Raw genomic sequence first — 26,053 nt, 5'->3', positions numbered from 1 at the left:
CTATAATCACTTCTACCCCCAACACCCCCTCCCTCTTTCTCTATAATCACTTCTACCCCCAACACCCCCTCCCTCTCTCTATAATCACTTCTACCCCCAACACCCCCTCCCTCTCTCTCTGTAATCACTTCTACACCCAACACCCCCTCCTTTCTCTCTTCATAATTACCTCTATCTCCAACACCCCCCTCTCTTTATAATCACTTGTATCTCCAACACTCCCCTCTCTTTATAATCACTTGTATCTCCAACACCCCTCTCTCTTTATAATCACTTCTGGCCCCTATATCCCCCCTTCTCTCCACATCCCTGTCCAGCCCCTACATGATTCCCTCTGCAGTCTGTCCGAGTCCCTATATCCTTCTTCTTCTGGCCTCCATACTCCTCCATCTTTTATAAACTTTCAACCCCTGCAAACTCTCCTGGCCCTAAACTAATTCCTGTCACTATAACCTCCCCCAGACACTGCACCTTTCACTTTCTGTAAACTCTTCCAGCCCTTACACCCTTCTAAACCATATGCAGCCTTATAGGAACCCTTGTCTGTGTTGAAAGACCATCTGCACTCTCCCTCCCCAATGCGTTTGTGACAGTGCTGTTATTTTGACACCAGACTCTGGAATTCACTCATAAACCGTCTCTCTCCAGAGACACAGCTCTACAAAGTTCAAAGTCCAAAGTAAATTTATTATCAAAGTGCATTTATATCACTACTTACAACTCTGAGATTCATTTTCTTGTGTGCATACTCAGTAAATTTATAATAGAATAATAACCACAAGAGTGAATAAAAGACCACACCAACTGGATGGATACATGGAGCTTAGAAAAATAGAGGGCTATGGGTAAGGACATGTTCGGTACAGCTTTGTGGGCCGAAGGGCCTGTATTGTGCTGTAGGTTTTCTATGTTTCTAACTTAAGAGCAATGTGCAAAAGACAACAAGTGCAAGTACAAGAGAAATTATAATAGTAAATAAACAACCAATATGTATCAATAACATGCTATGAAGAGCCCTTAAAAGTGAATCTATTGTTGTGGGATCAAGTCAATAATGGAACAAGTGAAGTTATCCCCTTTGGTTCAGGAGCCCGATGGTTGAAGGGTAATAGCTGTTCCTGAACCTGGTTGCGGGAGTCCTGAGGCTTCTGTACCTCCTTCCTTTTGCGGCAGCAAGAAGCGACCGTGTCCTGGTGGTGGGGGCCCCTGATATTGGATGCTGCTTTCCTGCAACAATGTTTTGTGCAGATATGCTCAATGGTATGGGGGCGGGGGGGGGGTTGCCTTACCCATGGTGGACTGGGCTGTATCCACAAATGTTTGTAGGATTTTCTGTTCAAGGACATTAGCGTGATGCAGCCAGTCAACATACTCTCGCCTACACATCTATAGAAGTTTCAGATATCAAGTCGGATCTGCGCAAACTAAGGAAGCAGTTTTACTGCAGTGCTGTCTTTGGAGTTGCCCAGGAAAGATCCCCTGCAGTAATAACACCGAGGAATGTAAAGGTGCTGACCCTGTCTACCTCTGATTCCCCGAAGAGGACTGGCTGATGGATCTCTGGTTTCCCCCTCCTGTTGTCAATAATCAGCTCCTTGGTCTTGCTGACACTGAGTGAGAGGTTGTTGCTGTGGCCATCACTCAGCCAGATTTTCAATCTCCCTTCTGATGTGAAGGATCTCAGTTTGAAACGTCGACGGCTTATTCCTCTCCATAGATGCTTGAAATTTTGAGCACTGTAACACACACAAAACACTGGATAGGAATAAACAATTGAGACCCAGCCCGAAACGTCGAATGTTTCCTGTATTCGGTTTCACAGATCTTGCCTGACCTGCGGGGTTCCTCCAGTATTTTGTGTGTGCTACAGTGTGTCCGTGTCGTGCAGAGTTAACACATCCCAGTATGAGTTTGAGAAAACTAGGCACAAGAAACATGCCGAGCAGGTCGCACACTGAAGGACGTTCCGCTGAAACTGTAGGTGTGTCAGATGCCGGTGCCGATTCCACACCACCCCCTCCCTCCCTGCCCTATATAAACGGAGGCGATCCGCTGGCGCCGGCTACTGTGCTCCCTGGGCGAAGCTTAGATCTCGCACCGCTGTCTTCTTGACAATCAGCCGACGACCGATAGCGCCATGGCCTCACGAAGCTCTCGAGATTTCGCCTACAGCAACAGGAGCAGAAGTTTGTACGGTGTTCTGCGAAGCCCGGCCGTCACGAGTTTCTCGGCGCAGAGCTACGGCTCCAGGCCACAAGCCAGCATCTCCTCGCTGGGGTATGGGCGAGGGGCTTCAGTCCTGCTGGGCCCCAGAGCCGGAGTTGGAATTGGCTCAGCTCTCGGCTCCAGCTCCTTCTCCATCATGTCCGGCGGCTGTGTCACCAGCAACGAGAAGGATGTCATGCAGAACCTGAACGACCGGCTCAGCAAGTATCTGGATAAGGTCCAGATGCTGGAGTCGTGCAACGAGGACCTCGAGAAACAGATCAGTGAGTTGTCTTCAACTAATACCGTCCAAGGATTCGACTGGTCCGTTTACAACAGCACAATCAAGCCTCTACAGCAACAGGTAGCTCCGTAATTTTACAGAGTGTTGGTTGACAAGGGTGTCAGGAGGAATTTCTTTAGCCAGAAGGTAGTGTATCTGTTGGGGCCAATTCACTGGGTATATTTAAAGCGGACGTTGATAGGTTCTGGATTAGTAAAAATTTCTGGGAGGAGGCAGGAGAATGGGATTGAGAAGGTCAATAAACAGCAAAAATGGAATGGCCGAATTCTGCATCTCTGTCTTGTGGTCATATTGGCAATGTTGGACAGGGCGAATTGGAATTGGAGCTCGCTTCTTATTGGCACATGTGCTGAGATAGAGTGGGAAGCTTGCTATCGGGACAGTGATCTCAGTGCATCGAGATGGTTAGAAATACAGTGTTGCAGAGAAAGTGCAGCGCAGGCAGACAGATTCAGTGCAAGGGTCACAACGGGGTAGATCGGGAGATCAAAAGTTCATCTCTCAGCGTATATGTGAGGTCAGTTCAAAAGTCTGATAACAGCAGGATAGATGCTGTCCTTCAGCCTGGTAATACATGTTGTCAGACATTTGTATCTTCGGCCAGGCTGGAAGAGGTGCTTAATTGTGTTGGCCGATTTCCCGAGGGTAGTGTGAAGTTGCGATGCGCAGAAAATGCTAGAGGGACCCAGCAGTTCAGGTAGTATCTATCGGGCCCCCGAAACTTCGACTGTCTACTCCCCTGACTTGCTGAGTCCTCCCCTATTTTGAGCGAGTTGCTCAAGATTTCCAGCATCCGCACAATCTCTTGCGTGCGCGAAGCTGTGGGTTTAATTTTCGTGCGCGCACGGCTCCATTGAAAGGAGACGGGATCTGGACTGCTGGTGGAGTCGCACTCCCACCCATGCAGCCTGTAGATCTCCTCGGGCAGGGAGTCACACCCCAAGGAGGCCACAGTCTCAAAGATTTCCACGGGGGAATTGTGGATTTCCTCCTGCGATGCTTCCCTCCACCACGCAACCCTCTTGACGCCATTCCTTTTGCTTTTCCCAGATCGCCAGTGCCATTATGGACAACGCTCGCATTGCCCTGGAGACTGACAATGCCAAGCTGGCTGCTGAAGACTTCAGGAACAAGTAAGTGATCTGGTTCTATTTTTTAAACCCCTAGCTGTGGCATTTCATGCGTTGGGAATCCTAAAGCGTGTAAACCATAACTCTCTGCAACTTTGCCTCATTTTCGCAATGATAGAGCGGAAAAAAAACGCTAGAGGAACAACAACCCCTCATTCCACATCAGGAAAACTAACAACAGCTGATTGTTGACTTCAGGAAGGGGAAGCAGGGTGAATATGTACCAGTGGTGCAAACGGTCAGCAGCGTTAAGTTCCTGGGTGTTAAATTATTGGACAACTTGTCCTGGGCCCAGCACATACACCCAGTGGCCACTTTATTAGGTCGTCCTGTAGCTAATAAAATGGTCACTTAACATACATTGGTGGTCTTCTGCTGCTGTATCCCATCCACTTCAAGGTTTGACATGTTGTGCGTTCGGAGATGCTCTTCTGCACACCATTGTTGTAACGTGTGGTTATTTGAGTCACTGTCACCTTCCTGCCAGCTTCAGCCAGTCTGCCCATTCTCCTCTGACCTCTCACCTCTCAGATTAACAAAGTTTTTTCTCATATATCTGCCGCTCACTCGATTTTCCTTCTGTTTTTTGCACCATTTTCTGTAAATTCTACAAACTGCCGTGCATGAAAATCCTAGGAGATCAGCAGTTTCTGAGATACTCAAACCACCCCATCTGTCACCAACAATCATGCCATGACCAATCATTTATGTCACATTTCTTCCCCATTCTGATGTTGGTCTGAACAACAATTGAACTTCTTGAACATGTCAAGAAGTTTTAGGCATTGAGCTTCTGCCACATGATTGGCTGGTTAGAAATTTGCATTAATGATCAGGTGTACACGTGTAGCTAATGAAACGGTGGTTACTGAGTGTAGATACAATCACAAGGAAACTTCACGAGTGTCTTTACTTTCTTCTGGAAGTTAAGGAGGTTTGGCTTATCACTGAACACTCCTAACAAACTTCTATAGATGTACTGTTGAAAGGTCTTGACTGGAAATTTATTTGCTCAGAGGGTTCTGGCAGTGTGGAACGAAGTGGCAGCTGAAGTGTTGGGTGCAGGTTCAATTTCAATATTTAATAGAAATTTCGATAAGTACATGGATGGGAGAGGTATGCAGGGATATGCTCCAGATGCAGGTTGATGGAACTAGGCAGAATAACAGTGTAGGAAAAACTAGCTGTTTGAAATGTTTCTCTGCTGCAGTGCCCTATGCCTCTAAAACTGGTTCATCAAGATTAGATTAGATTAGATTAGATTCAACTTTATTGTCATTGTGCCGAGTACAGATACGAAGCCAATGAAATGCATTTAGCATCTGATCAGAAATGCAAAGAATAGTGTTATTTACAAAATAACTGTGAATAAAAAAAGTGCTTCAGCACACCAATATAAAAGTACTGAGACAGTACAATATAGATGCAATGCTGCTTAGCGCTGTTATGACAGGTTCAGCAGTGTCACAGCCTCAGGGAAGAAGCTCTTCCTGAGCCTGCTGGTACGGGAGTGGAGGCTCCTGTAGCGCCTACCGGATGGGAGGAGAGTAAAAAGTCCATGGTTAGGGTGAGATGCATCCCTGATAATGCTTTTCACCCTGCCCAGGCAGTGTTTATGGTAGATATTCTCAGTGGTGGGCAATTGGGGTTTGTGGTCCGATACGGGACAATTGCCATACCACATTGAGATGCAGTTGGTGAGTATGCTCTCAATGGTACAGCGGTAAAAGTCCGTCAGTATCCTGGGACAGAGGTGAGCTTTCTTCATGCTCTGCAGGAAATAAAGACGCTGTTGCGCCTTTTTGATCAGGATGGAGGAGTTCAGGGACCAGGTGAGATCCTCGGAAATGTGGACACCAAGGTATTTGAAACTTGATACATGCTCCACTACAGTTCCGTTGATGTAGGTGGGAACGTGAGTGTGTCTCCTAGCTTTACTGAAGTCCATAATGATCTCCTTGTTCTTCTGGGTGTTAAGAGCCAGATCGTTGTCGGTACACCACGCAGCCAGGTGCTGAACCTTGTCCCTGTAGGCCATCTTGTCATCCCTTCTGATCAAGGCAACTTGATTTAAGGTGGAGGGCAGTGGACTTCGCCGGATACATCACAGGCACATACCTCCCTGCAAGAGGTAGTATCAACAAGAGGTACTGACTCAAGAAGGCAACATATATCATCAAAGATCTCTATCATCCAAGCCAGTCAAGGGTGCTGTCGGGCAGGAGGCACAGAAACCTGAAATCACACACCACCAGGTTCAGGAACAATTACTTCACTTCAACCATTTGGTTCTTGAGCTGACTGGCACGACCCTACTCACTACAGTTTAGCAAAACTAGGCCCAGTTTGATCACTTTCTACTCAAGTTTATTTTTGTTCTAATTGTGCTTTTTTTTCTTAGAAAGGCATTTATTGTTTATATTTTTCTAGTACATAAAGCACTCCAGCGTGTGGTGAAAACTGCCCAGCGGGTTATCGGCATCAATTACCCACCATTGAGAGCATCTACCATAAACGCTGCCTGGGCAGGGCGAAAAGCATTATCAAGGATACATCTCACCCTAACCATGGACTTTTTACTCTCCTCCCATCCGGTAGACGCTACAGGAGCCTCCGCTCCCGCCCCAGCTGGCACAGGAAGAGCTTCTTCCCTGAGGCCGTGACCCTGTTGAACCTCACATCACAGCGCTAAGCAGTATTGCACTCATATTGTACTGTCTCAGTACTTTTATATTGGTGTGCTGAAGCACTTACTTTTTATTCACAGTTATTTTGTAAATAACACTATTCTTTGCATTTCTGGTCAGATGCTAACTGCATTTCACTGACTTTGTATCTATACTCGGAACAAGGACAATAATGTTGAATCTAATCTAATCTAATGTCCTAACTCCTACACCTGTGACACCTACTTATGCTCCTAAGTCCCTCTTGTCCATGACACTCCTATACTATCCTATACTGGTGTGAATTTCCAAACTATCATGTTAAACTTCAGAATCAGTTATCGTCACTGACATGTTGTGAAATTTGTTGTGTTGCGGCAGCAGTACAGTGCAATGCATAAATAGACTTATAGGCATCCGTTAGTCTGATGAGACCATGGATTTGCGCCTTGGAAAGTTTCCAGGGCGCAGGCCTGGGCAAGGTTGTATAGAAGACTGGCAGTTGCCCATGCTGCAAGTCTCCCCTCTCCACGCCACCGATGTTGTCCAAGGGAAGGGCATTAGGACCCATACAGCTTGGCACCAGTGTCGTTGCAGAGCAATGTGTGGTTAAGTGCCTTGTTCAAGGCCACACACAGTGCCTCAGACTGGGCTCGAACTAGCGACCTTCAAATCACTAGACGAACACCTTAACCACTTGGCCACGCCAAATAGACTACAAATTATAATAAGAAGAAAATTATATAAATATAAGTAGTGTAGAAAAGGGAGCAAAAAATTGTACTGAAATGTGCTGAACTCCATTTGCCACTCCAGCAATTTTACCTTTAACGTTTTTTTACAGCTGTGCAAACCAACTATTGCTCTGAGCAGGAATTTTTACATGGCCCGAAACATGTGCGGCCTTTTAAATATAGGTTTGGTAATATGCTTACTATGAATATTTAGAATGGAAACTGTAAAATCACATACTTTTGGTTTTACTTAATTGAAGAGTATGATGAAATACAGGACAACAAAGGAAATCTTTCACGTTTTGTAACCCTTTTCTTGTCAGTCTTTATTAATATATGTTCTCGACATGTCAGTGCATGGTCTCTTCTACTGTCGCAATGAGGCCATTCTCAGTCTGGAGGAGCAGCAGCTAATATTCCGTCTGGGTAGCCTCCAACCTGATGGTGTGAACATCAATTTCTCAAACTTCTAGTAATGCCCCCCTCCCCAATCTCTCCTACACCATCCCCCTTTCCCATTTCCCTCTCTCACTTCATCTCCTTACTTGTATCACCTCCCTCTGGTGCTCCTCCCACCTTTCCTTTCTTCCATGGCCTTCTGTCCCCTCCTATCAGATTCCCCCTTCTTCAGCCCTGTATCTATTTCACCTATCAACTTCCCAGCTCTTTACTTCACCCCTCCCACCCCCCCCAGTTTAAACTATCACTTCATGTTTCTTCCTCCCCTCCCCCCCACCTTCTAAATCTGACTTCTCACCTTTTTTTCTCAAATCCTGATGAAGGGTCTCTGCCTGAAACGTCGGCTGTACTCTTTGTATTGCTGCCTGGCCTGCTGAGTTCCTCCAGCATTTTGTGTGTGTTGCTTGGATTTCCAGTATCTGCAGATTTTCTCTTGTCTATTAGCACTATCCAGATTAACTTTGCATCTAGATGAAGGATGTGTCTTAATCCCCATTAGATCATCCAAATGTCTGATTCTGGATTTACATTTGATTGAATTCATAGGACTGAATGCACGTTCACAGTCAGCACTAGAAGCTTGAAATGTTCCAATGATGTCAACAAGAATTGACAGTTCTTCAAATTCTTTGTTTCTAAGCATGTAGTTCAACATATCAGAGAACATCTTCAAATTGAACCAGTCTTAACTTTCTTAGAAATGACAAATTTGAAATTACTGTATTGCTATGATATTTTTAAAGCATTATAGTTCATAATGATAGCTGAGTAATTTTTTCATTAGTAATACAACATTCTCCCTTTGAAATTCAAAATAGTTTGCATTTGCAATAGGAACAGAATCAAAAGCCTGCCATTTTCTTAACTCATCGTCAAGGAATCTATTATCCAAGCGACTTTACACAGGTTGAATGAAGCAAATAGTAGGCTCAGTATTGACATCAGAACTTACAAATGCAAGCAGATCTTCCACTGCGTAACTCCAATACTGGTACTGTATCAACAATGTACGGTGAACATCATTTATTAATTTTTGTTTTTGTACACTGCAGTGTTCCAATTGTATTCAAACACCTTTTCTGAAGGAATTTACAAAGAGATGCAGATCTTCTAAAATATCGTTAAGGACAGTTAATGATAGTCAATAATGTGGATAGGTCAAAATCTTCAGGCAGTAGTTTCTGATTGGATTGTTATATTTGTGAACTTGCTCTTTGTAATGCTGGATCAAAACTTCATAATTCCTCGTTAAAGCAATTAACAGCAGAAAGTCTTTAACGACCATCTTGCCTTGTTTAGTGGACTAAATGAGACAACATCACATTATGTGACATTCACTAGTTCTACATTTCCTTTTTAAACTGACGACCTGGTAACCATTGTATACACTGTTCACAAGAGTGTTTCTATATCCTACATAATTAATACTTCTTTCCATGCGTCTACTAATCCCTGCATTCCTGGTCTTCTCTGTGTGCAATGCAATGTTGCTCAGACAGCTGCTTTATTTGTTGTTGAAGAATTGCTGCCACACCATTATTCTTTCCAAGCATAATACTTGCCCCATCTGACATAAGCATCATCATCTTTTGAATATCCAGGTTTTTTTATTGCTTCATCAATACTGATAGTGCCACATGCAGTTAGATTCAAAGTAGCCACAAACATGGTCTTGTAGGAATTTTCCCATCGCAACTTAATATACAAAATTATTATATTCTGTACAGAAATGTCTGTACTTTTGTCTGTACTTAGTGTATGGAAGGCAGATTTCTGCAATTCTTCCTTTAATCTGTTTCTGAAGCACAATGCTGATGCACAAAGCACAAATTCAAGTGTATTGTTCTTACTGTGCCAGCTCTCTGGTATATTTACATATTTGCCCACATTTGCATGAACTTCTTACATAGAATACAGAGAAGTATGAATTTTAAATGCGAAGATCATATTATCAATGTCCACTTTGATTATATCAGAGTAAGACTACTTTTGCGCACCATGTTTCACTCTTGCTTCATGCTCTTTGGGAGTTTCAGTTAACCTGCCCAAAATTCCACATTTCTTCTTGTTGGATAATTACATACTGCATCTTTATGAATTCTCTGGTTAAGATGTCCTCTTAAGAAATGTAACTTCCATTCTTCACAATTTTTTCCACGACTGAGCATTCCCCCAACTTTTGCTTCTGCACAAATGATGCGTATATGTCACCAGGATATTGATATCTTGCTGACATGTATCGCCAATTTTTATTTTTTTCTTTTTGATGTGAAGACAGTAGTTCAGTGTCTATGATTTGCAAAAGCTGTTCTACCTTAAACTTTGTACAAGCTTTTATCTTCAAACTATTTAATTCTTCTGTTTTTCTTTTTCTCATCCTTTTGATACTAAAAATAATAATAATTATTTTTTGAGAATATGAAAATAATCATTATTTGAATACTTTAACATGATAAGCAATAATCTTTACAATTTTAATAAAATAACCACAGTCATGTAAATAGTTTTATAGAAACAAATTTTTGCCTTGATATAACATTTTTTATTAAAAGTTCTTATTAGGTTTTGATTTTTTGAAAGATTACTTGTCAAAATAGTCAGAGTATAGAATTTTTCACATCAAAAAACACAAAACACAAATCACAACCAAGTACACTGAGTCAGGCAGTCAGAGCAACTGATAGGCACAATAGCAAAAGTATAGGCTAGGTGGCATCGGCATTCAGTGGCAGGTGGTTTATTAACAATGAGCTGCCAACTTCCATTCTGTGTTTATTTTTACAATTTGTAACAGTGTTGTAACTTGAAACGCTGACAATGTAAATATGTTGATACCCTAAAATATTTAAAAGTAAAGGCTGTGGTATGTTTAGTATTTAGACAATTTATGTATTATATTCATGAACACAACTAATTACAGGGTGTTTCATAGTTACATTACCATAGATTTGAAAATTATATTAGAATAATTTGGAAATTATATTAACATTATATAAAAGAAAATTCCAGCTGTACGGCAACAAAGGCTATGTGCGTGGGAACATTTCTGTTACTGCCTGGCCATGCTCCCATGCAGCTTAGAGGGAACAGTGCACTCTAGCCAATGACCCTAATTGATCAACATCCTCCTGTAATCTACAATAGCATACACTTTGCACAAACCGCACATGAGGAATTCTGCAGATGCTGGAAATTCAAGCAACACACATCAAAGTTGCTGGTGAACCAGCAACTTTGATGTGTGTTACTTTGCACAAACCATCTACTGTTATGTCATAGCTAAAATGGTCAATCTATTGTTTCAAAGTTTATATATTTCAAATGATAACTATCATATGGGGAGCTTTTCTTTCTGTGTTCTTCTTGTATCAATTATGTAAAACCAACAAATATGTGAAATGTTCTCTATGGATTGGTACATTTTTGTCTGTCGATGAGAAGGAGGCATGACGCTTGTTTCATTCTTTTTGTTTTGTTGCTTGTTGTGCTGTGTTTTTTTGTATTCTCTGTGTCGTTTTGTCAAGCCTGATGGGCATCCTACTGTATGTTTACACTTGCGGGCTGCCCCCAGCACATCCTTAGGTTGTGTTGGTTGTTAATGCAAATGATGCATTTCACTGTACAGTATGTCTCCATGGACATGAGATAATGAACCTGAATCTGAGTGGGATTTCAGGATGAGGCATTTGATCTGTAATGAACTCAGGTCTTTCAGCTATGAGCTGGGAATTGGTTTACAGGATAGGAAGGGTTTCAACTTTGGTCCCTGGTCCTGTGGTGGCATTGTTACCCTGCCCTCTCTGTTACAGGTGGCAGGCAGAACAGATGCTGAGGCAGTCTGTGGAGGGTGATATCGGTGGCCTGCACCATCTGAAGGAGACCTACCTGCAGCTACGGGACAGCCTGAGCTATGACATCGCTGGGCTGGAGGACGAGATTGCTTTCCTGAAGAAGAATCACGCTGAGGTGAGTGGCTCCAGTGCCCTGTTGCAACACTGTGGGATTTAGAGTAACAGAAGGAGGGGTCTATCTGCTGGGAAAGCCCTTGCCCTCAGCCAGTGAGTGTCTTCCAGCCTTCAGCAAGCAGAGATACAATTTAGGACCCACCCTGGCCAATGGGGAACTGGAGCCAGCTGATAGGCTACCTGATTTTAGCCCAGTGAGGGATCAAATGAAATAAGAAGTGATCTGAACCGTTTACCTCCTCCTCCGATCATGTCCCATCTTCTCACTCCATTTCCCCCTTCCCCCCATCAGGTCTCACCTATCACCAGCCAGCTTGTACTCCTTCCCCACCCCAGCCCCTCCTTCTTCCCTTCTTCCTTCTTCCTTTCCAGTCCTGATGAAGGGTCCTGGCCCGAAACGTTGACTGTTTATTCCCCTCCATAGATGCTGTGTTACAAATGATAGAATGCCGCTCCCTGGTTTTAATTAATTGGGGTAAGGTCAGGGGCACTCTATGTCAACCTGTCAATCTTCAGGCCATGCCAGTCAGGGACTTGTGCTAATATAATTTGGGACTGTATGTGCTGGGTCATAACTACCTGTGCTGTGTGTGACTGTATGTGCTGGGTCATAACTACCTGTGCTGTTTGTGACTGTATGTGCTGGGTCATAACTACCTGTGCTGTGTGTGACTGGATGTGCTGGGTCATAACTACCTGTGCTGTGTGTGACTGTATGTGCTGGGTCATAACTACCTGTGCTGTTTGTGACTGTATGTGCTGGGTCATAACTACCTGTGCTGTGTGTGACTGGATGTGCTGGGTCATAACTACCTGTGCTGTGTGTGACTGGATGTACTGTATTTTGTACCTTGACCCTAGACAATCAATGTTTTTGTCTAGCTGTACACATATGCTTGATTGAATGGTGACAGCCTTCAACTTGTGTTTCAGGAGGTGATTCTGTGAGAGCAGATTCTACAAGATTGATCTGGTCTCAGTTCCATCCATTTATTCGACTTGACTTTAATGTAACTCATAGATCCTAATCCCCTGCAGAATTTATCACAGGCAGCAGTGTAGCACCAGGGAGATCTACAGTGCATTGTCAGTCGTAAGTGGGCTGTGCTGATCCAGCCTCGTTGTTGTCTTGTTTCTCAGGAGCTGAAACTGCTGCAGCAACAGAGGACCCAAGAGGTTCATGTTGAGGTGGACTCTGCTCCGGCCGTTGACCTGAATGTAGCCCTGGCAGAGCTCCGGGAGAAGTACACCACCCTCGCTGACAATAACCAGGCAGAGCTGGATAAGTGGTACCGTGAGCAGGTAAGGATTGGAGCAGCCACTCACATCGGCTCCGACTGCAGGACAATAAACGACTGCTTAGTCTGCACATCACTGTGGCATAGTCCTAGAGTGAGTACAGCGGGCTGTGGAGTGATTAATTTCTGAATGCATTTAAACTCTGGAAGGATGGCATGAGCTACTGATCAGTGTGGGATATCATGAGCTCATGAAACATACCAGATAAAAGCAAGTTATTGCCCCTCACGGGCTTGGCTTGCATAATGAAGTGATGCCAAGCACAACTTGGGCCCCACTTATTGTACACTGACCCAACAGTCTGCCTCCAGTCTGTCTGTGTTACCTCTGACTTTTGGGAATTGAATGATTTGCTGTTTGACTTGTGAGTGTTTCGACAAAGCTTTCTGGCTACGTCCACACTAGACCGGATAATTTTGAAAATGCTGGTTTCGCGTAAAAACAATAGGCGTCCACACCAGGCATTTTTGAAAATACCTCCGTCCTCATTAAAACGGGTATTTGGGCGAATCTCCTCCTATTGGGCAAGCGCAGGACACATCTACAGAAAACAAGCGAAGAGGAAACGGTATACTATTTCCGTTTCTGCGGCGGTGTTATGCTGTTTCCATTGGTCAAAAACTAGAGTACAACAACAGCGAAAGATAAGTTTTCAACAATGTCTTTGAGGAACACAAAGAAAACCTCTGCTGGAAAAAGCAGCTATTAACGTAGACAATAAAGAAAACAACACACGCATGAAGCCGTCCGCCATTGTTGTTGTGGTGTTGGAGGCTGAGTGCAAGGAAGCAATGAAATACCGCGCTGCCGCCACCATCTGTTCCGGCGCGTCATGACAGCGTTTTTAAAAAGCTCCGGTTACCCCATACGTACTACACTGCCCAACCAGCGTTTTCAGATTTACACCACTCTGGAGAGCGTTTTGGAAAAGCTCCGTTTTCGGGGGTGGAAGACACCGTTTCAGTGTGGACGGAGGGTCAAAACGAAGAGAAAACGCTTCGGTCACGGATTTGTCCGGTCTAGTGTGGACGTAACCTCAGCGAGATACTTTTGTTTCACAGCTCTGAGTAAAGTCATTGCGAGCAGCCCCATTGTGATGGGTTGTGCTCTTGGTCACCATCTGAAAGTCCAAGTGAATTTATTAGCAAAGTAAATATACATTACCATATACTACCCTGAAATTAATTTTCATGCACACATTCACAGCAGGGCAAAGAAATGAAATAGAATCAGTGAAAATCCACACAGAAACTGACAAACAGCCAATGTACAAAAAAAGACAAACTGTGCAAATACAAAAAAAACAAGTAATAAATAAGTAAATAGACCACTCACCATTGTCGAACAGTTGCAGCAGTGTGTTCTATCTACAAGATACACTGCAACGACACACCAAAGTTTCTAAGGCAGCACCTTCCAGACCCATAACCACTAGAAGGACGAGAACAGCAGATACCTGGGAACACCACCACTTGGAAATCCCCCTCCAAGTCACTCACCACCCTGACTTGGAAACATACTGCCATCCTTTCATTGTCACTGGGTCAAAATCATGGTATTCCCTCCATAACAGCACAGTGGGTGTCCCTACACCTCAGGGACGGCAGCGGTTCGAGAAGGCAGCTCAGCACCACCTTCTCAAGGGCAACTAGGGATGGGCAATAAATGCTGACTTAGCTGGTGATGCTCACATCCCGTAAATGAATAAATAAAAGAGAAAGGAAGAATACCAAGAACACGAGTTCTCGAGTCCTTAAAAGTGAGTCTGTGGGTTACGTTTAGTGATCGGTTCAGTGTTGTGAGTGAAGTTGTCCATGCTGGTTCTGGAGTTCAGTGGTTGAAGGGTAATGACTTGTGCCATGGGACCTCAGGTTCCTGTCTTGCCAGTGATAGCAGCGAGAATAGAGAATGGCCTGGATGGGGGGGGAGAGTCCTGGATAGTGGATGCTGCTTTCCCGTGGCAGTACTCTTTGCAGAGTATGTACGTGTCACCATATGCCACCTTGGGCTTCATTTTCCTGCAGGCATTTACGGGAAAATAAAGAAATCCAATGAAATTATGAGAATCTGTACATAACCAAGAGCAGACATGCAACCAATATGCAAAAGAAGACATATTGTTAAAATAAAACTTAAATAGTTAATACTATGTTCATAAGTCGTACAGTCCTTGAATGCAAGTCTGTATGTTGTGAAATCAGTTTAGAGTTGACAATGTTTGGACAGCTCTTACCAATCCCAGCTCGGTTGTCTCCCATCTCTCCCCAATAATCTGCCACTCATTTTCTTTCTCAGCTCTCGGTTAAAGAAGTACAGGTGACTCAGAATGACCGGGCTCTCACCAGTATTAAAACTGAGCAGTCTCAACTGCGAAGTAATTTGCAAGCTCTCGAAGCTGAATACAGTGGCTTACTCGGAAACGTAAGTGACCTTTGCCAATACACAATCTGCTTGTTTGAGTAGAATGGTTATCTGAAGTTCTTTTCTCTTCTGGGGTGGGGCAACACTGATTACCACTCTGATTACCTTGTTTTATTAAAAAACTATAAAGGTTTATTTACATCACATTAGATTATGAGGAAGCTCAGTCCTCATTTATTGTCATTTAGAAATGCATGCATTAAGAAATGATACAATGTTCCTCCAGAGTGATATCACAAAAAAACAGGACAAACCAAAGACTAACACAGGCAAAACCACATAATTATAACATATAGTTACAGCAGGGCCTGCAGCTTCTCACGTTCTGTGTAAGCATGGTACTCTGAGTCCTCCCAGGCCACAGAATGGACAGCTGGACGGGGTGTCAGTGAACCTGCTCAGAGATCTGTTGTACGGTACTGCCCGATGCAACACCTACCACTCCCTGGTCCCCACTGTACAGGGGAAGCACCCCTGCGTAAAGGATGAGTGGCCATTTTAGGGGGCTGTTTGGGGTTAGTCTGTAGCCTGGTGGTTTGGGTGCTGCATAGTCCCAATCTCCATCCTGAAGGGAGTTGGGGAGGGAGGTTTCCCACAACCCAGTTACACTCTAAGTGATGTTTGGCCCAGATTTTATGTGGTAAACCATATATATATGTTGCAACTGGGTTACCTGTCTGGACACGCCCCTCTGCTGACTGCTCCTGTGGCTCCTCCCACAGAGCCCTGAATAAAGGCGATTGTGTCACTGCTCCTCCCTCAGTCCAGGGCAGATACTCAGCATGGACTTTGGTCCATTTACTGTTAATAAAAGCCTTTCAGTATTTACTCTATTTCCAGTTTTTTGAAGTAATTGATTGAGCATCATTTTATTAACTGGCTTTATTCAGCTGAGGTGATGGGATTTGAACTCTGATTTCAGGTTAAAAATCCAGTAACCTCTGTCCTATGAAAGTTAAGGCTTAAGATAATGTCCAGGCATGGATAATTAACAGATAGTGTCAACCCAGGGAAATAAGGCCTTGGAAAAATGAGTCCCTTTGCACAGCAGGGACCTGGGGCCATTTGGCATACCAAGACAAGATAAGAATACAAGTGAAGGATTCTAGGGGGGACACTTACTTTAAATTACTTTACTAAAATCAGTTACATTACTAATTCTGAAGTATTATCGGCATTTAACATGTAGATTCTATTGGCTATTAACACCTGTATTACTGAAATGATTGGTGATTGATCATTTTGAACATACACAGATTACCAAATGGTCAATATCTGTAACTGCTAGTCAATCTTGTATAAAAATATCACCTCTTTGTTAAAACTTAGAACAGTTGGTGATAGGGGCCACACAGTTCTCCTTATGCACAAGCAAATAAAAGTGTGACAGAGGAATGAGAGAGTTTTCAGAGTCCAATTAATGCACGTTGATGCTCCTAAAGTCTCTCCAGTCCCCTTCCTGTTGAAACCTGTTCAAAGCAGCTCATTCATGAGTTCTTGTGCTTTCAGGTGACTGCACTGGAGAACACGCTGGCTGACACTGAGGACTCATATGTCAATCAGCTTCAGAGTTTACAGTTCAGAATTCGGCAGCTAGAGGGTGAGCTGGCAAGTATCCGAAATGATCTGCTGAAGCAGAACAGTGAATATAACAGGCTCCTTGACATCAAGATGAAGCTGGAGGCCGAGATCAACCAGTATAAAATCCTGCTGGACGGCGGTCAACAAAGGTAAGCCCAGGTGGGAGGTGGTCACCAGTGGAGGCACAGGGGGAGACGATGAGAAATTTCTGCTCCATTCTCAAAGGCTATGCAAGGTGGAGGCATGCATCAGTGCTGGTCAGTTGATGCGCCCGGGGTTCGAGCCTGGAGTTCAGGGTCCTGTCATCATCTGGTCTGGGGATCAGAGCCCAAAGGTCGATTGGAAGTCTGGAAGTCAGAGCTTGATGCCCAAAGCTTAGAGACTGGATGTTAGAGGATTGTCCTAGAGATGGAAGACTGTCCAAGCATGCGGGTGGGAGGAAGGAGGCAAATAGGCCTGTTTGCTCTGGTTTTGGGTTCTGTGTTGTCCTGCCGAGCGTCGTGAGCTTTCTATCCGTACTTTTACCTCTAGATCTGTTTGTAGTCCATGCCTCAGTCTCCTCCTCATCCAGATGCATGGAGTCAGTTTCCACTTGCATTGGAGACACCCACTTCACCACCCTTCCCCCATCCCTCTGCCTCTGTGTTACCACCCTGGTGTCTTGAGTGCCGTCAAGAGTGAAATTCGGTTTTCTCCAAGCTTGAGAAGATCAAAACCATTAACTCCCAGAGGATTTCTCATTAACTGCTTTCTTCAGCCTCTCACTGTCTTCCTCTGTCACAGCTCCGCAAATCTCACAGGCACCTTCTCATCTCTCGCGTACATCAACAGGTGAACACACACACACACACTCATACATACTCTACCTGTGACCTCACTTTTAAGCAATGATGGATCTGTATTCCCAGATTGTTTTGTTCTGCCTCACTCCTCAGTGCCCTACCACTCACTGTGCAAGTCCTACCCTGGATTCTTCTCCCAAGTGCACCTCCTTATTCTTGTCTGCATTAAAATTCCAGTTGCCGTCTTCAACCCATTTTTCCAGCTGGTGAAGATCCCACTTCAAGCTTTGACAACCTTCCTTACTGTCCACTGCACTGCCGCCCAATCTTATGGTCTTTTAAACCTAACAAACCCTGCAGTCTGTTGAAGATTGAGTGGAGAAACACAATTGCCCATCTCACATACTGACATGCAAACATACTCATTACGTACACTACCAAAAACACTCTCTCTCTCACTCTCACACGTGGAGTGATGTCTTCACTTACACAGTGACTCACACTTACTGCAGTCATATACTGACACTGCCAGAAACACACACGCACATGTGCACTCCTTCTTGGAAGTCCATCGGGAACGACGATGACGTCAGTGAGGCCTCTGATGAGTGTGAAGTCTGGACTGGGAAGCGCAGATGCACCTGCAGGTCGGGCACGTCGTGGCCATTGAAGGGTCGGGTTGTCTCTCCTTGCGGTCCTGGCACTTCTGATCAAGGTCCTTCAGCTGCTGCTCTTCGTATGTACTGGTGCCTTCATAGACTGCCAGGCACCGGTCTTTGGCCACGGCCTGCCAACCAGTCACATGGATAGTGAACGCTTTCAAAGACGCTTTCACACAGTCTTTATGGTGCTTTGTGAGGCCTTCCTGCTTTCTGGCGCCATGTACCAGCTCAGAAAAGACTACCATCCTTGGAAGGTGGTTGCCTTCCATCGAGACCACATGCCCAACCCATCGAAGTTGAGCCTTCATGATCAGTGTCTCATGACCAGAGTTCTCGGCCCTTCATTAGCATTTTTTTTTGGTGGGGACTTTGTCTTGCCGCAAGATGCCCATGATCTTGGGAAGGCATCACAGGTGGAACTGGTCAAGCATTTTGATGTGCCTGAGATATGGGGTCGATGTTTCACAGCCGTACAGCAGAGAAATCAGGATGACTGCTCTGTAGACTGGCATCTTGGTCTTCAGCTGGATGCCACGTTCTCCCCACACACGTGCCCATAGCCTGCCAAAGGACACCTCAGCTTTTGCAAGTCTGTTTGATACCTCTCAACCTAGACTGCAGGAGGAGGTGAGGCAGCTTCCCAGGTAGGTGAAGGTGTCAACATTGCTGAGCTGTGTGCCTTCAATCTCAATTTGTGGTTCCGCAAGGTTGGTATGGGGTGCAGGCTGAAGTTGAACTTCTGTCTTCTGAAGGCTGATGCTTAGGGCAAACTTTCTTGCTGCCACAGTGAGGCAGTTAGCGAGTTCCTGCAGATCCCTTTCACAGTGCGCTACAAGAGAACAGTCGTCTACAAAGAGAAAGTCTTACTTTGGTCTTGGCTATGAGGCGTCGCAGATCAAAGAAGCGTCTTATCAATCCTGTAGCGTATTGTTATTCCCGCATGGGTCTGTGAGAGAGCAGAGAACAGCATCGTGGCAAACAGCAGGCTGAACAGATTAGGCGTGAGGACACAGCCCTGCTTGACACCGTTAGTTACTAGGAAGGGGTCAGAGGTGCTGCCGTTTTCGATTACCCTGCCATTGTGGAATGACCTGACAATGCTGACCAGCCTGGAGGCAGCCTAACCTGGTAAGGATGTGCCATAGGCCTGGTGAGACTGACTGTATCAAATGCCTTTGTCAGGTCCACAAAGAGGGATGTAGAGATTCGGGCTCTGTTCCTGGCACTTCTCCTGAATCTGTATGACAGCAAAGGTCATGTCCACTGTCCCTCTGAAACCACAATGGCTCTGTGAGATAACGTCATCAAAGAGGTGAGAGGTAATCCTGTTCAAAAGTATGATATGGGCCATGATCTTCCCGGTTGTGCTCAGCAGAGGTATGCCTATGTGGTTGTTATGGGATGACCTGTTCCTCTTGTAATTGTACAGGTGGATGGTGTCTAAAGTCCTGTAGTACACAGGCTTTCTCCCAGAACTGCTGCATGAACTCTTTCAGCCTCTGAAGAAGGGTTTTACCACCATCCTTGAAGACCTGGTGGGATCCCATCCAGGCTAGGGCCTTACCTACTAGCTGCAGCTGGTTGACTGCCCTCCTAGCTTCTATCAATGTGGGGGAATATCAAGAACCTCCAGGACTGGATGCTGGGGCATGTCTTCAATGGCCTGGTCGATGGCCTTTTCAGCAGCAGATTGAAGTTTGCAATGTTGCCCTTGTCAGTGAGGATCACTCCATCTAAGGAGCGGACTGGTGCCATGATGTGGAAGGAAGGTCTGTACACTGCCTTGAGACCATCAGAAAAACTTCTTTGTATTGTTCTGGTCAGTGTGGTGCTGAAGCTCTCTGCTTTGTCCTCCTACCACTGACCTTTCATCTTCCACAGCTCAGCCTGGACCTTGCTACGCTGGTGTTTCAAGCGGTCACGGAGGTTGACTGCTTGTCACTGAGCCAGTGTGCAAAGGCCTCCTACTTCTGCCTGAGGAGGGTGACAATATTAGAGTTGTTCTTATTGAACCAATCCTGATGCGTCCACTTGGAGTGCCCGAGAACGGCACTTGCGGTGCTGTACAGGGTGTCTCTGAAGGCAGCCCATGTTGTTTCTGGGTCTGCTTCCTCAGGCAATCGCTCAGGTTGTTCCTCCAGTTTGCTGATCAGCTCTTCTTTGAGGCTGGGGTCAGCGAGCCATTGAATGTTCAGCTTCTGCTCAATGTCAGCCTGCTGACGCCTGTGCGCCCTGGCGATCTGAAATGACAGCTTGTTTCTCAGCAGCATGTGGTCAGCCTGGCAGTCTGCACCCCTCATCACTCTGGTGACGACCACATCCCTGATGTCCCAGCACCTTGTGATCAGGTAATCAATCAGGTGCCAGTTCTTCGAGCACGGGTGCATCCAGGTTGCCTTGTGGATGTGTGGAAGCTGAAAGAGGATGTTGGTCATTGTCAGCCCATTTTCTGCACAGAACGTGAGCAGTAGCTGTCCATTTGAATTCTCCTTTCCAAGACCTGCTTGCCAATAACTTCCGGCCAAGACTGATGGTCACTGCCTACCCGGGCACTAAAGTCACCCAAGTAGCAGGATCTTGTCGTCTTTGGGGACAGAACGTAGTAGCTGGGCGAGTTCCTGGTAAAACAGTTCCTTCTGTTCAGGGGTGTAGGTCATGGTGGATGCACAGGCACTGGTCAGAGACAGATGAGCCTTGGCTTCCAGAGGCAGCCTCATTACCATGAGACGATCGTTGATGCCTCTGGGGAGGGACTCCAGGTTCCTGACTATTGTGATCCAGATGGCAAAGCCAACTGTGGCCTCTCTAGCCTCATCCTTTTCCCTCGCCACTACAGAAAAACATGTAGGCAGCCCCTCCTTCTGGGATTTCACCAGTCTTGGCCAGGCGTATCTCACTGAGCGCTGCAATGTCGACGTTGTACTTCTGAAGCACGTGTCCTACAAGTGCAGCTCACCTCTCTGGTCTGTTACTCGTATTGTTATCCATGAGTGTCCTGATGTTCCAGGCTCCAGCTCAGAGTTAGCTCAGCTTTCTGGTGGTTCTCCTTTCTTTTGTGGTCTTTGAGGTAGTTTGACCGCAAATTAGATGTCCAGTCATACCCTAATGCTGACAGAATAGGGTAAGCCAAGCTTTCTTTAGGTCACCTCTTCCAGACCCTTTCCCATGAGGGGGGAGCAGTGCGGTCACTGAAGAGGGCTGCTCTGTCGCCAAGGTGGCTGCCGAACTCTGCCCTCGCTTCGTGGGAAAAGACTGACAAACTGAGTGCCAGTCTGTGACTAGTGGCTCCCAGCGCCATCTTGTGCCTGCCAATGTTGCCACTGGCCCCTTGCCCCAGGTCTTGAGTTGGTTGTAGAGATTGGCATCACCAAATCCTGGGTATGAAGACCATGAGTTACCCAAGCATCATGATCCCCCTCTCTGTCCAGACACTGATGTCAAAAGGGATGCCAGGGATAATGTTTTGATGACGGCTGAACTGCAGAGGCTGTCAGAATGACGTTGAATGAATATCAGACTGCCTGAAGGGCTCCGACTGTGGATTCTTTCCTCAGTTTACTACCGAAGCCTTTCCCATGAGTGGGTATAGCCGCAAGGCTGCGGAGGTTTTATATCAGAGCTTTCCTTCTCCTAGGTGTGCTGTCTTCCCAGGCCAACAAGCCCCACTGCCCGAAGCAACTGGTTTTAAGGCACCAGTGACTCGTATTTGCCCCTTCTCCTGTCAGTGTAAATAGTTCTGCCATGTGAAGGCCAGGAGTTGGACTTGGTTATCAGAGGCTAATTTGAGACACACGCCATTGGGAGCACTTCATAGGTAGTGGGAGCTTATCCCCACTACCACCCCGGCTCTGACAACCACTTGGAACCTTTGTGCACTCACATACACACAGTATCACACACTGTCACAAAGATTCACACACAATCGTGAACAGTTGTGCACACAGTCACTTGTGAACACCCACTCAGTTATTCTCAGACTCAAACACACAAGTCCATGAGGCAACGGGATAGGAAATGGTTTGAGGTAAATCCTGACAGATTTGATGGGCAGATTGGCCTCCTTTGGCGCTGTAAGAGCCTTGTGATTCTGCCCAGAAAGGGTGAGGTGGAAGGAGACGATCTGAACATCTGCTGGGGGAGACGGTGGATGGGGGAAGGAGCATCACAATGCAAGAGACCCATTTTAATATTTTTTTTCTTTTCACCCTTTAGCTTCAATACTGCCGGAATCTCATCAAACATCTCCTACTCCATAACGGTAGTATATGGTCATATATATGTAACTTGATCAAAAAATAACTTTGAAATGAAGAGGAAGGGAGTGGGAATGCCATCAGAAGCTGGGAGGTGATAGGTGGAAGTGACAAAGGGCCGAAGATGATGGAATTCGATGAGAGAGGAAGTGAAGTGTGGAGTAAAGGGAGGGAGGTGGGGAGGGGTACCAATGGGAGGAGTGTGTGGGTGATGGGCATATTGGAGAGGGGAACTAGGGTGATGTAGGGCTAGTGGGTCAGCGTGAGAGAGGGAAGTGTAAAGGGACAGAGGAGGAGCACTTATTGGAAAATGAAGAACTTCATCCTCGTGCTGCCATGTTATATACAACCCAGGCAGAACTTGAGCTGCTGCATTGAGCCTCAGCTTGATAGTGGAGAAGCCTGAGGAGAAACATGTCCTGATGCAAGGCTTCAACCCAAAACATTAAAAATTCCTAATGCTGCTCGATGCACTGGACTCCTCCAGCAGTTAGTTGCTCCAGCTTGTCTGTGCCTTCAACTGCCCTGCCTGAGCTGAAACACAGTGTATGAGAGCTGGAGGCAGACACGGTTGGTCACAGCTGGCATTTAGTGTCCTTGCCTGCCCAGGATCTCTGAGAGGATGGCACAAATCTCTAGGGAGAGGAGTTGAGGGACAGTGTGTCCTAGGTCTTCAGCCTCAAGACTAATCCTTGGTCTTTAACCTCATGTGTGAGTCCTTGGCAGTTATGGCATTGCCAAGCATTATTGCCCCTCTGGGTTGGAGGGGGGAGAGAGAGAAGGTACCGTAATGTCTCCCTGGGTGAAAGGTCGGACTGACCCGGCTTCCTCGCCCTGAAGTTTGAGACACGGCATCTTTTTAGTACTTCGTTTAAGACTGGACTTTTGTTTTCTGTTGCAGCCACGGGTCCATCTTCCTCTATGCGCAAGTGAGTTGATCTGGTTTTACTCTGACTTTGACACTGTATTTTAGAAGACTGAGAAATCACCTTGTCATTGCCGTCTACATCTCGCCCAGAGAGAAACAGATAGACCAAGTTAATCCAATGGCCGTCTTATCAGTAAACACTCCCAGGGCAAAGAGAGCCTAGGGTTTGTTCAGAGAATCACGTTATCCCTCCACACAGCATGTTCCACAGGTGTGGAATCAATAGGTAAAAATGTAAAGGCATCCGTTAGTTTTGTGAGACGATGGATCTGTGCCTGGAACATCTTCACTCTCCAGGGCGCAGGCCTGGGCAAGGTTGTATGGAAGACCAGCAGTTGCCCATGCTGCAAGTCTCCCCTCTCCATGCCACCAATGTTGTCCAAGGGAAGGGCATTAGGACCCATACGGCTTGGTACCAGTGTTGTCACAGAGCAACGTGTGATTAAGTGCCTTGCTCAAGGACACAACACGTTGCCTCAGCTGGGGCGTGAACTCCCAACCTTCAGGTCGCTAGTCCAATGCCTTAACCACTTGGCCACGTGCTGACAATGGGTATGGAGAGGGAACAGGAAAGATAAAGATCAGCTCTGTCACATCTACATTGAAACATGCAGTGGAATGCTTTGTTGGTGTCAAATAAAATCACCGAACATTATGTTGGCCGTGTCCAAGAGCCAGCAGGCTTCCAGCCCTAACATAGCATGGCCACAACGAATTAACCCTGACCCCATGTCTTTAGAATATGGGAGGGAAAACGGGTCACCCGGAGGAAACCCATACACACTCCTTACAGGCAGTGGTGGGAATTGAACCCCAATCAATGACCATCGTAAAGCAAAGTGCTACACTACCATTGGAAAGAGAATGACTACAGGTTTAGCTCAGTGATTAATGGAGTGCCTTCAAGGGGTCGTACTGCCAACCAAGCATTACTTCTTAGCTTCTTGCAATGTACCATGGTGATTATATTTGACGTGGCTCTCTGTAGGTAAACTCTAACATTTTATCTTTTCTCTCATTTTTCAGAACCAGAATCACCACAGGTAATGCACTTTGCTTCCCACTGTTTGATAGCTTGGTGTGAAGGGATTCCTGGTGTGAGTGCAATGAAATTGAGCCCCAGTGGACCCTTGGTCTGTGCTGAGTGGGTCCCCAGGCAGGAGTGAGTGGGAGATACCACTCTGATTGTTCTCAAGTTGAAGGTCAATGGAGCTGATCAAGTTCCACTGCTGAAAAAGGAGAGAGAGAGTAACCTAAGCAATGAGGGTGAGGAGGACATATACCAGGATGCTGCTGGACTAGAGGGAATGTCTTATGAATAAAGTTGAGTGAGCTAAGGCCTCTCTATTTGGAGCAAAAGAAGATGAGAATCGACTTTATAGAAGTGTACAAGATGATGAGGCACAGATAGAGTGGGTAGAGACGTGGGTGAAATGGTTATTAGAAGAGGGTATAAATTTAAGCTGATTAGGGGATATCAGAGGCAAGCTCTTTACACAGAGAAGTGGGTCTGTGGAACACCCTGCCAGAGGTGGTGGTAGAGGCAGATAGAGGAATTTATGACACCCTTAGATAAGCACAAGGGTGATAGGAAAATGCAGGCCATGTAGGAGGGAAGGGTTAGATTAATCTTACAGTAGGTTAAAAGGTCGGCACAACATCATATCATGGTCCTAGGGCCAGTACTATGCAGTGGCGTTCCACCTTCAGTGTTCTGTGAGGATCATTAGGAACTGACGTGTCACTTATGAAACTTGCAAAAGTTTTATGTTTCACAGGATAATGGTAGAAAGAAGTAAGTGTGAAATTCAAAATTTCTCTTTATTTAATGTCTTCACAGAAAGCGTGACAACTCGTAATTAGGAGAAATACAGCCTCCGGGGTGCCACCTGATCAGTGCACTGAGACCCGAGACCTCCATGTTCTGCTGGGCCTTCTGCTGGAATCTCTATGGTGTGCAATCTCTGGCCATCAGCTCTCCGCTTCTGTCCTCTACCCTCTGCTCATCGTGTCCTGATGCTGTAGCCACTCATCAGCCACTCGCTTTCAACCAAATCGTATCATTTCTGAATGCAACCCTCGGGTTGCCATGGAGACTCCCATCAGTGACTTCACCTTCACATGCTGCTGTGTAGTTAATGCCAGTAATCCACCAGCCCGACAACCACCAGAAAACCCCCACCAAGGCTACCCCGCCAACCCACAACCATCAGCCTTACACTCACCAGAACCACACCCTTAACCCTACACCCACCAATACAACATCAACCAACACAACACACAAAATCCAACACTCATCAAGACTACTCAGAACAACGTGACACATACCAATACAGCACCCACCAGTCCTGTGCCAGCAACCCTATATCCACCAACTCTACACACATACACCATCCCATCTATCAAGCATGCTGGTTGCCACTTCCTGCACTCAGACAGTCAGACCCTCATCACCCTTGGGATCCCAACCATGACACGGGTGGTTGGCATTAACCTATCCCATCCACCACCTGGTCTGATAGTGTCACTGTTTGTGGGGATGGGCTTCATGTGAATTCTCTCTGAGTGGGTCCGGCCCTGAAGCCCTGGTGGGAGCCTCAGGCAGCTCAAGTACTAAACATCTTTGTGCACAGTTGCTGTAAATCCATCCAATAAATGCTCTCC

The 26,053-nt window shown here is 45.8% G+C and overlaps 1 protein-coding gene across 1 annotated transcript; it reads left to right on the top strand.

Moving 5' to 3' along the window:
* The first annotated feature begins 2,054 nt into the window (after window positions 1-2,054).
* On the top strand, window positions 2,055-26,053 carry LOC134339347 (keratin, type I cytoskeletal 50 kDa-like). The gene is made up of 10 exons (XM_063035763.1): window positions 2,055-2,569; window positions 3,560-3,642; window positions 11,308-11,464; window positions 12,604-12,765; window positions 15,058-15,183; window positions 16,693-16,913; window positions 22,421-22,466; window positions 23,363-23,390; window positions 24,416-24,432; window positions 25,230-26,053. Exons 1-10 carry the CDS (start codon window positions 2,138-2,140, stop codon window positions 25,236-25,238), a joined length of 1,281 nt encoding a protein of 426 aa, XP_062891833.1. The 5' UTR covers window positions 2,055-2,137; the 3' UTR covers window positions 25,239-26,053.

The sequence above is a fragment of the Mobula hypostoma genome, chromosome 29 (genome assembly GCF_963921235.1).
Source record: "Mobula hypostoma chromosome 29, sMobHyp1.1, whole genome shotgun sequence".
Lineage (NCBI taxonomy): Eukaryota > Metazoa > Chordata > Chondrichthyes > Myliobatiformes > Myliobatidae > Mobula > Mobula hypostoma.
This window is presented reverse-complemented; position numbering and strand designations above follow the sequence as displayed.